General features: G+C 39.4%; 1 protein-coding gene across 1 annotated transcript in view; it reads left to right on the forward strand.

Moving 5' to 3' along the window:
- The window catches only part of DAW1 (dynein assembly factor with WD repeats 1), a 66,739-nt gene that overhangs the window by 13,680 nt on the left and 40,929 nt on the right, over positions 1-12,130 (forward strand). The window contains exons 5-6 of the mRNA XM_056122062.1: positions 3,138-3,237; positions 6,885-6,992. Of these exons, the coding sequence (XP_055978037.1) occupies positions 3,138-3,237; positions 6,885-6,992 (208 nt within the window). The remainder of the gene's footprint in view (positions 1-3,137; positions 3,238-6,884; positions 6,993-12,130) is intronic.

The following is a 12,130-nucleotide window of genomic DNA, read 5'->3' on the forward strand; positions in this document are numbered from 1 at the left end:
TTACTAGTACCTGCTCAAGCAAATTGATGAACAATGGGAGGACAGTGCTATAGTGCTATAGTAAAAGATGAACTCTCCAGATGCCTGAGGATCTATCTCTGAACTCTCAATTCCATTCCATTAGTCTTAGAGTCTACCCTTATCCATCTACCACATTGTTTTGATTACTACAGCATTATAGTATTGCTTGAAGTTGGAGAAAGAGCAATTTCCCATTTCTTTTTTTCTAGGATGACTTTAGCTATGTGGGGGAATAGAATTTATTATTCCATATAAGTTCAACAGTGTGTTGCTTCTGTCTTTACAAAATGGCCTGGGTATTTTCAGAGGAACTGCATTGAATCTATATGATGCTTTGAGCAAGGTTGTCATTTTGACAATATCTGTCCTTCTGACCCATGAACAGGAGACTGTTTCCATTTCCACATGTGTTCTTTTACTTTCTTTGGTCATAATTTACAGTTTTCTTTGTATAAATTTTTAACCTCTTTTGTTAAGTTGGTATTTGATTTTCTGAGGTAGAATTGAGAATGCTTTGGGTTTTTAATCTTCCTCTTTTACTGTATGATATAAAAGTGCCGTGGATTTCTGCAGAATGATGCTGTGTGATCTTATTATTTCTAGGAACTTTTATAAACTTGAGTCTTTAGTTTTCTAGTCCAGTATCATATCATCTGCATGTAGTGAGTTTGTCTTTTTTTTCCATCAGGGGGCCCTTTCTATTTCTGTCTTGCTTGGACCTTAATTTTGATTGTACCTTATTACACATAATGAAGGGAGAGAAAAAAATTATTGTAGATGTTATTACTAACAGATTCCTAGTTTAATTGCAATCCTATTTAATGAAGGTTGGAAGCTCTTTCTTTATAATATAATGCCATGTATTTTCACAGTATGCTTAACACACTAGCGATATTTTTAATGTTTGTCTGAGAACTTAGGAATGGGAGGAACACTCCTTACTTTTTGGACCTTCTACTGAGATTCTGTCTGTAGTCCTGAAGAAAAAGTGGCTTATTGAATGACACACAGTTTGATGATTTGTTAATGGACAAAAGGAGGGATTTTCACTGGATTTGGGGGCTCTGGGGTTTTGGCTGAGTGAGTTTAAATGATCCACAAAAAGAAAAAATTAAACAGGAAGGTGGTGTGTGAGAGAGATAAATGAGAGACTGAGGTGTGTGTGTGTGTGTGTGTGTGTGTGTGTATGTGTGTGTGCATTTCTTTGTGTGAGAGAGAGACAGAAATGTAGAGAGAGAATATCATCTCAGTGTTTATGTGGTATGCACATAAGATCAGAATTAAGACTTTGATTCAATAAATCATTATAAAAGGTATTGAACTTACTATATTTAATAATGTTACAATGTGTCACAGTGAAATAGATAATAAATGATAAATGACAAATTGATCAGGAAACGATTGTGACTTAAGATCACATGAGGGGCTTTAAAAAGAGAAGTAGAGTGAAGAACATGGAGGAAGAGCTCAGAGGATTTTCACTGTGTCTTGAGCAGGGTTGAAAGTCCTCAGCAGCTGATAGGATATGCCTTAGGGTGGGATGCCAAAGGAGAAATCCAGGATAGCGTCTGTGTGGAGAAGCAGCCTTGAGTTAGAATTGGTGGGTAGACATTTCTCTGAGCAGCATTCTGAAACATGCCCAGGAAGGACCTTGTTGTTTCCAGCTACCAGAGCAATACTGAGTGGGTGTTCTGAGAAGAAAGGGGGAAGCAAAGTGTCAGTGTCAGTGTAGAAAAATATGCAGTGCTGCAAATTAATCATTTTTTTTGGAATTTGTATTTTGGGTACACTTTACTTCTGAAAAATAAACATTGCATTGTACATGATGGACCAGCTAGGTTAACATTTCCTTTCTAAATTTTGAGGCGCTGGGGATCAAACTCAGGACCTCACAGAATACAAATGTTCTTACCATTGAGCAACAAACCTTGGGCCCCGAGCGAACACTTTGATGACTTTATTATGCAAGTAATAGTTATGGATGGAGATAAAAATATTTGGATAGTAGGGTTCAATTCCTCTGCTCCTCTCAGAGAGCCTGGCAAGCTACCAAGAGTATCTCACCCGCATGGCAAAACTACCCGTGACTTATTTGATATGCCAAACACAGTAACAACAAGTCTCACAATGGAAATGTTACTGGGCCCACTCGAACAAACAGGAGGACAGTGACAGTGACAGTGACAGTGGAAAGTGGGTCAAAGATAAAGCAAGCTCTGGACAACTATCCTCTTTATTATCAACACTGAATCACCGTGAGGTACAGTTACAGACTTACAAACTTTCGTGCTCGTGTTTCAGTCATACAATGATCCAATACCCATCCCTTTACCAGTGCCTATTCTCCGCCACCAATGATCCCAGTATCCCTTCTACCATTCCCACCCCATCACCCCATACCCACCCTGCCTCTGAGGTAGGGCATTACCTTTTGTTCTCTCTTTCCTTTTGGGTGTTGTAGTTTGCAGTAGAGGCATTGAGTGAGTGGCCATTGTTTTCGATCTATAGTCTACATTCGGCTTGCATCTCCCAACCCTAGCGAGCTGGTCCTCCAAATAGAAGGACCTCTAATTTTAAAGGAAATGGGTTTTTTCTCCTATCTCCTCTTTACATGCTGTTCTTATTCAATGAACTTAGCATCACTCGAAGTGGTATTATTTTTCTAAGTAGATACTTCCTGTTTAATGTACTTAGACCTTAACTAGCCATATTGTTAGATTTTTATCTCTTATTATCTTTTCATTTCCATTCATTCAAAATAAAAAAATGTTCTTTTTCCAGTTGTCCTGATAATAAAATGTCTCTGTGTTTATAGAAGTCATTACACTTTGTTTTCAGCTGTTGAAAATTTTCTCAATGTAAAATTATTTTTCTGTATTTATTTGCCTGTTAAAATTAACCACGAATTGATATAAGGTAAAAAAACCCTCAAAATTATACAAATAACCTTATGCCATTGAAATATTAGACCTTTACTTTTTATAATCTAGTTAAAAATCAGGTTTCTTATTATTTTAAAAGTAAATTTCAATAGTGTCCTATGTATTAACATAGCTTGTTTTCTTTCATATGTCATATACTTTGAATTTTTAAACCCAATTTTTTTTTAATCTTAGTGACAAAATTGCCACTGGGTCCTTTGATAAGACCTGTAAACTATGGAGTGTAGAAACAGGAAAATGCTACCATACATTTCGTGGCCATACAGCAGAAATAGTGAGTATATTTATTAGCGATATCTTATTGTGCTCTGTTAAATCACCATGAATTGCAAAATTATTCATGAGTGAATTTCAAGTGTGCAATGTTGCAACACCCATTCCTTCACCAGTGTCACTATCTTCCACCAGTATCCCCAGTTTCCCGCCCACTTCCCAACCTAAATCTCTTTGGCAGGCACTTTTTCCTCCTTTTTCCCCTCCTTTTAAGCAATGTGTTTATGATGCTGTTGCTGGTAGGGTCTCATGCATATCACTTTGCCTCCTTTCAGCATCCCTTCCTCCTCCAGAGTGACCACCTCCCCCACCATTATCATAATGTTCTCATCCCTGAACTCTCCTACACAACTCCCAACCCCACCCCAGTGGCAAGGTTCTTACCGAACACCAGTTTTCATGAACTTTATTTCTATTGTCTTTGGGCATGTGTTATTCCCTTCCTATGTTTCTTTATATTCCATATATGAAAGAGGTCTTTCTTTGTCTGCCCTCCCCTTGATTAATTTTACTCAGTATGTTTCTTTCCCTATCTATCCACATAACAGCAAAATTGGGTGACTTTGTTTTTTTTTTTTTGTTATGGATGAGTAGTGTTCCATTGTGTATATGTACTGCAGTTTGTTTTTTTATCCAGTTATCTATCGAAATCATTGGAGTCTGGGGAGTATAGTATAAATGCTTTTAGAAACAACAACAATAATTTTTTTCTCTTTTTAAATTGACTCTATTTCCAAGACAGTTCACAGTAAATTTGAGTAGAAGATGGAGCTTCCTCAGAAAGTTTCCCCTTTCCGGAAACATGCCTCTGAACCCCCACCCCCCAACAGGATGCTGCATTTGTTACAATTGATGGGCCTGTAGGGATGCTTTCACAAGGACCAGCATGCTTTCACAAGGACCAGAGCTGCTGATTTTTAAGGATCCTGTTATAGACTACTGGTTCTATTTGTAATTTAATTTGTTTTATAGTCTATGTTTTATGTGGTGGACTCAGTATAATTTATATGGTGGTCTCAATATAATTTACAAACCACTCTCCAGTACAATTTCCAAACGAACTTTTTCTTTTTCACTGGCTTGCCTTTAAAGGGCTAACTAAATGAGTCTTAATCAAGCTCTTAAAATAGCTTTGCAAAAAGCCTTTTTATATCAAGTGAAATATTTACATTAATCGTTTTCTGGCTATCATAGGAGCTCAAATTTGCATAAGCAATTTGATGCTCTAAATAGTTTTCATTTCTATTGGATAGCCCTTGCCCTTTGCCCACTCTACATTACATCTTATAGCAATTATTGAGATAATTGGCACCCTTTCAGGAAAAAAATGATAGCTTTTAAATATAAACAGATTATTCTAGGAGTGCATTTTATATTCATTCTTCAGATTCATGATATCCAGCAGTAGCTTCTTCTAAGCTCAAGGTAATTTGCTAGACACTAGGGCAACTGCAGTGAAAAATTCTAACTAATCTTTAACGACATTGTGTACGTGAATAAGGTCCTATGTTTTTGCATATGTTAGCTTGATTGTGCCTCATACCATACTGAAGAGGTAGATATTTTTGGTATTTTACAGGTGAGCATATTGAGGCATAAAGAGCTCAAGTAGCTTGTCCAAGATGATAAGGTAGACATAGTTCTCATTTTTTTTTTTTGCTTTTTTGGGTCACACCCGGCAATGGTCAGGGTTACTCCTGGCTCTTGCACTCAGGAATCACTCCTGGCGGTGCTCGGGGGACCATATGGGATGCTGGGAATCGAACCCGTGTTGGCCATGTTGGCTGCGTGCAAGGCAAACGCCTTACCTGCTGTGCTATCGCTCCAGCCCCTAGTTATCATTCTTGTGGAAGATCATGTTCTCATTCTCCCTTCAATTAAAAAAATGTTTATTTCTAAATAGTTCCTTGGTTCCTAATAGTTTTACAGTCAGTAACATAAATAGCCAAATATTTGCCAAATATCAACGGTGTGAGATAGAAAATGCTACCAGGCATTGTTGTTAGCCTTCCGGGATTTCACAATTTAGTAGACAAAGTAGATTGAGTAAGTTTAAAGGTGTATCACAGGTGTACTAGAAATTAGGAGGGGAGCCATCAAGTCTATTTGGCAGTGAGTGATGGTAAGCTATTTTTCCCACAAAATTTGGTTGCAAAGGGAGAAAGAATAGCTAAAACTGGGAACTTAAGATTATTAAAGACTTAGTTTTTATATTGAAAAAAATGTAAGCATATTTATAGGTCATTGATAAGCACCTAGATGAGAAGAAAGGGAAAGTTAATGGGAACATCTTTCCTCCAAGTTCAAGGAGAGGGAGGAAGCATCTTAAAATAGAAGAGTCCTCTGAGTATGAGACAGAAGGAAAGGTCAGTGAGGGTCAGTCGAGGAATTTCCTGGTTGGGAGGTGAAATTTCTCAGGGAGGTAGTCAGAGATCAGGCTATTCATAGAGGATAAATGAAGGTAGGGGTGGAGGGAGGATCGTGGTAGAGCCAATGAGCTGAAAGCAAGTTGATCAAAGAAGGGCATGATATCAAGTAGCAGACAATAGAGGACAGAGGCATGAATGAACTCCAGTAGTACTTTGCTAAGCAGTTTTCCTAAACTATTCACTAGGTAATGGAGTAGAGTGTGAGTGAGTGAGTGGGTAAAATTCCAGCTTGGTCTCTCTTAAATCTTGGTAGGAGTTTTCTGGAGGGTTACATTGTACTAAAAGGACTGAGAGTTATCAGGATGCTTGGAGGGGTGTTTCTAAGGTATCAGTTAAACGGGGATAAAGACCATGAGAAAAAGAATGTTTCTTAATGAGGTGAAAGATAGGGGAGCATTATAGAGATGAGATGAAGGGTTGATAGTGAGTCTTTGAGAAGAGGTACTCTTAAGGTCCGGGGTATGGCCATGGAAGAGACTTCTGACAAGGGATTCACGACAGAATCCTGAGGTAACTGCATGATTTCACACATGTCTGCCACATAGACTTAAAGACAATATTGTGATTTAATAACTCAAATCCTTCATGAATTAGGAGGGTGTTATTGAAAGGACTGTATTGTTACTGGATTGTAATAAGTATGCAAATAAGATGGCATGAATCTCAAAGGATATGGGTTATACTTTTAGTCCCACTCTTAGTGTGATCTGGAAATAGCAAAGACAAGAAGGGCCCCGTGGTCCTTGGGTGATGTGGCAGAAAAAACAACCTCCCACCAAGGGAAGAGAAAGCTAATATTCATAGTTGTATATTTTGTATCCCCATTGGCGGGCTGGAGGGATAGGACAGCGGGTAGGGCACTTGCCTTGCACACAGCAGATCCGGGCCGACCCCGGTTGGATTCCTTCGCCCCTCTCGGAGAGCCCGGCAAGCTACCAAGAGTATAGTGCCCACACAACAAAGCTTGGCAAGCTAACCTTGATGTATTCGATATGCCAAAAACAGTAACAAGTCTCACAATGGAGATGTTACTGGTGCCCGCTCAAGCAAATAGATGAACAACGGGAGGACAGTGCTACAGTGCTATCCCCATTGGCAATGCTACATAATGCACAAGAATGAGACTCAGTCTGCTGACGTAATTGTACCTGGAAGCTTTCCTGAATAAAGTTAGCAATTTAAGACTCTGTCTGAAGCCTCTTATGTTTCCTTATTTCAGGTGTGTTTATCATTCAACCCTCAAAGCACATTGGTAGCTACAGGAAGTATGGACACAAAGGCCAAGCTGTGGGACATTCAGAATGGACAGGAAGTATTCTCTTTAGCGGTATGTGCAGACTCTCAATAACTTCAAGAATTATTTATGTGCATTTTACATTTCTTTGAATAAGCCAGTTATTTGTGTTACTTTTTTTTTTTTTACTACAGAATGGGCTCTAAGCTAAATGGTATTTGGGAACTCAGAATATAGTGAGAAAATATACCAGTCAGTATCCTGGCCTATCTGAAAGACTAAAATGGATGCATGCATGGATGGGTACATGGGAAGCCACCGGGCTATTCATTTTGATTAGATTAATTATGGAAATGAAACTAACTTGATTTTAAAGCCCATTGTCACCTATCTGACTAAAAGCAGATTGACAGAGGTGACACTCTTTGGAATAGGAGATCTGGAAATCCTGCTGGAAAGGTTCCTCAAAAATATGACTTCCAACACTCTTCTCTACTTCCTCATTTTTATTGCTGTTCATTGGTCTTATTTGGCAGTGATTAGGTTCTACTCCTTGCATAGTGCAGATGGGTTATTCCTGGTTGTGCTCAGGGGACTCTGTGGAACTGGGAACTGAAGCTGATCTTTTATACAAAAAGCTTATATTTCATAAAATTAAGATATCTTCCTGGCCTCAACCTTCTAGTCTTGTATTTGCCCCAAAGGAATTAAGGTATTTATATATGTGTTTATTTTATTAGTTCTGTTAATAAAGTTTCAGGCATTCAATACAATGTCACGACTCCACACTTAGCACCAATGTTAGTGACTCTCCATCAATATCTCAAGATTTCCTCTACAGCTCACTTGGCAAACTCATTATTTTTTCCAAAACATTGTGATTTACAATATTGTTAATGATAGGATTTTTGAAGCATTGTAATATCACTCCCTCTACCAGAGTGTCCTTTGCTATCCACCATTATCTCAGGGTCCTCTTCTATCCATCCTTCACCATTGGTAAAGTTCAATTTTATAGATCAGTTCTCATGTTTTGTTAACTTTAGCCATTTTTTTTATTCTCTTACTATGTTCCTTTATTTCCAGTACATGAGAATTATCATACTCAATCTGTTCCTTTCTTTCTAATTTTACTCAGCATGATACTACTATGAAACCCATTCACTGTCACTGTCACTGTCCTCCCATTGTTCATCGATTTGCCCAAGTGGGCCCAGTAACATCTCCATTGTGACACTTGTTACTGTGTTTGGCATATGGAATACGTCCTGGAGAGCTTGCCAGGCTTTCCTGTTTGGGCAAGATACTCTTATTAGCTTGCCAGGCTCTCTGAGAAGGGTGGAGGAATCGAAACTGGGTCAGCTGGGTAGGCTGGGTACAAGGCAAACACCCTACCCACTGTGCTATCGCTCCAACCCCTGTTCACATAACAGCAAATTGTATATATGAATTTTTCCTTTCTTATTGCCTAGTAGTATCTATCTATCATCTATCTATCTATCTATCTATCTATCTATCTATCTATCTATCAATTATCTATCTATATATCTTCTATCTATCTATCTATCTATCTATCTATTTGGTTTCTTTATCCAATCATCTGATATTGGGCATGGGTTGTTCCCAACTTTGGCTGCTATGAAGTGTTGTGATGAACATAGCAGTGCAAATGTGTTTTTGGAACAGTTTTTAGGCCCTTGGGTTACATACCAAGAACTGGAGTTACTGAATCAATTACTAGTGTTTTGAGGCATGTCTATATTGTTGATTTTATAGAGATACATTTTGTGACCAGTATGTGATCTATTACTAGAGAGTAGCATGTACTCAACTTTGGGGGAATGTAGAGACTACATATGTCTTCTAAACTTATCTCTTTCATTTCTTCTTTCAAAGTCCGTGTTATTTTTTTATTTGAATTTTCATCTAGTTGATCTATCCAGAGTCGAAAAAGTGGTGTTGTAGTAGTCTCCAAGTACTATTGTATTGCCACTAGTGCCTTTATTCAGACCTGTTAGGAACTGCTTTAAATATTTTGATGATCCTTGATTCAGTACATAAGTATTTAGGTATGAGAGCTCTTCATGCGGTATATGTCCCTTGATCATTAAGAAATGATAATCCCTGTCTTTTATAATGCTTTTTTTTAAATCTTGAAGTTTGTATATCTCATTTAAGTATGGCCACATGGCCTCCATTAGGGAATTGTTTGCTTAAAATCTCTACAGTCCTTATCTGACAGGTTATTAAACTTGTTAGTGCTGGACAAGTCTTGCAGGCTACCATGTTCACTGACTATGCTTGGGAAGGTTCTACACTGCTTCCCCATTGTGTCTGATGCAGCCTAGGAGTGAGTCTTTCTAATGTACTACCCACACTCCAGGAGCTCTCTGAGAGCTTCAAATGAGTGTAATTCTCTTCCTTCCCTGGAAGAGCTCTACCCCAACCTATATTGTTGCTTTTATCCAGATAGAGTTCCACATGAGGATCCTGGGGGATTGGCACTCTCAATGGCCCTGCCCCCGCTAGGGCTATAATTTAAGGTTCAATGATTTATTACTACCATGGCTACCTATGTGAGTTTCTGTGGGAAAAGGTGGTTGGAGCAATGGTTAAGTGATCAGTGTCATGTGGTTGGGCAGCCAAGCCACTCTAGAGTCTGAGGGATCACTTCAGGAGTCCGAAATGTTTCCGGTGGTGTTTGAAAGAGGGAAGCATTGCACAGCTTCTGGAAAAACCAAGGGAGGACCCTACTGTTCTGTTGGGCTGGAGTTTCAGGAGAGGCTCATTGGAAAGCAATGAGCCAAGGGTCACAGCAGGGTGAGGTGAAGCTGAGTAGAAGGGCACAGAGAAATGGCATTGGGATGGAAGTGTTCTGCATTCTTTTTTATTTTATGAGTTTTTAATTGAATCACTATGAGTCATACATTTACAAAGTAGTTCATGATTGAGTTTCGGTCATACAGTATTCCAACACCCATATCTTCACCAGTGTACATTTCCTGTTATCAATGTCCCAGTTTCTTTCCACCTCCTACTCATCCCCACAGCAGCCTACCTCTGGCAGACATGTCTCTCTGTCTCTGTCACTATCTCTCTCTCATTTTCCTTTTTTCCTTTAAGGCACTGTGGTTTGCAGTACTGTTCATGAAAGGGTATCACTTGTATCACTTGTCATCCTGTTGCTCATCAATTTGCTAGAGCAGGCGATAGTAACATCTCCATTTGTCCCTGTCATGTGCTAGTGTGGCCCAATGGCATCTGCTTTCTCCAGAAACACTAAAAGCATCAAACTGTTCATTCAGGATCTTAACAAAGAAGTCCAACCATCTCATAGGTGGGTGGCCAGGCGTTCTTTTGACATCCCGTGGAATCCAGTCGGTAATGGCTCTAGTCCAGCGGTTGTCTCCAAGTCGCATTATATGCCCAGCCCATCTGATTTTCAATGCCTTGGCAAGTGAGACAGTGTCCCTGATCCTTGATTGTCGATGGAGGTCGGAAGTCTGGATTTTTTCTCTCACTTGAGTGAAGTGTGACTCTTTCAATTCCTCTTTGGGAGACCAAAGAGCATTCTCATTCTGTTTTCATAGGGCCCAGGTCTCTGAGGCGTATGTTAGTGCAGGAAGAATGGTGGAGTCGAAAAGATGTGCCCAGAGCCGGAGGTTCTTCGTCCTCTTAACAACTTCTTTTACGCTCTTCAAGGCATTCCGTGCTTTGTCAGTGTACTGAAAGGGTATCATGCATATCACTGTATCTACCACTTTTCAGCATTCAGTTCTTGGCCAGAATGGTCATTTTCAGCTATTATTGTCATAGCTATCCATTCTCTATCTTAACCTCACCCCCTTCCCTTTGTGACAAGCTTCCTACCATGGAAAAGTCCTGGCCCTTGTTTCTACTGTCTTTGACTATTATGCTCATAATTTTCCTTATATTCTGCAAATGAAAGCCATCACTCTATGCTTGTCTCTCTCACATTCTGCACTCTTCTATGGGCCAAGAAGCGGCAGACAGGGCAGTTGACCTGGGAACTTCTTCCAGGATTCAGGGAGATTGACACTATCTCCTGTATCTCACCTGTATCAAGTCAGAGGAAATGATCCTGGTGTGGACTAATAGAGTTTTCCTTTTCCTTCATGAGTCTAGTTAACAGTCTGTCAATCTTGTTTATCTTTGAAAAAGAAACTGTGATCTTGTGCATTTTCACTTTCCACTTGGCTGATTTCTTCTCTAGGTTTTAGCATGTCCTTACTTCTGCTTCCTTAATAGTTTTAGGTAAACATGTTCCAACCTCACACTTGCCACACTGTCAGTGTCCCTCCGCCAGGGTCTCTTGGTCTCCTCCCAAGTCTTGGAAAATTCATTGAAAAAAATTAGAATATTTATTTTAATTATCACCACGTTTATAACAGTGTTGATGTTTATGATTTTCATTTACACATTTTCTTCACCTTTACCCAACCAACTAAAGCTCCTCACTTTAGTTACACCCAGTCTCCCTCATCATCTTCCTCCTTCCCAATTTCCCCTCCCTTAATTTGGCATTCTTAGTTTTGTAATCCAGGGTAATAACAAATCCAGAATGATTTATTATCATTCTGTATGCATCCCTGACTTTCTTCCCTATATATATACCATCATGAGTGATACCTGGTTTTTATTTTCCTTCTTCTGACTTCCTTTGTTTCCAGATCCATTCAAGTAGCAGTAGACTGCATGATTTCGTATTTTCTTATGACTCTATAGTATTCTATTTTGTGTGCAGGCCACAACTTTTTTTTTCAGTGTTTATTAGTGAAACACCATGAGATACAGTTGTAGACTTACACTTTTTTGTGCTTGGGTTTCAGTTATACAATGATCGAGTACTCATCCCTCCACCAGTGCCCATTCTCCACCACCACTAATCCCAGTATCCCTCTCCCCCATCCCCCCAATCCCACCTTGCCTCTGTGGCAGGGCATTCCCTTTTGTTCTCTCTCTCCTTGTGGGTGCTGTGGTTTGCAAAAGAGGAATTGAATGGTAATCATGTTCGGTCTATAGTCTATTTTCAGCATGCATCTCCCATCCTGGGCAGATCTTCTCAACACCCTTGATTTGGTGCTCCCTTCGCTATCTGAGCTGCCTTTTCCCCTCGCATGTGTGGCTGGCCTCCAAGCCATGGAGTAAACCTCCTGGAAATTATCTCTGCTATTCTTGGGTGTTAGTCTACTATTTTGTTACTTTATGTT

This window comes from Sorex fumeus, unplaced genomic scaffold (genome assembly GCF_029834395.1).
Source record: "Sorex fumeus unplaced genomic scaffold, SorFum_2.1 ptg000005l, whole genome shotgun sequence".
Classification (NCBI taxonomy): domain Eukaryota; kingdom Metazoa; phylum Chordata; class Mammalia; order Eulipotyphla; family Soricidae; genus Sorex; species Sorex fumeus.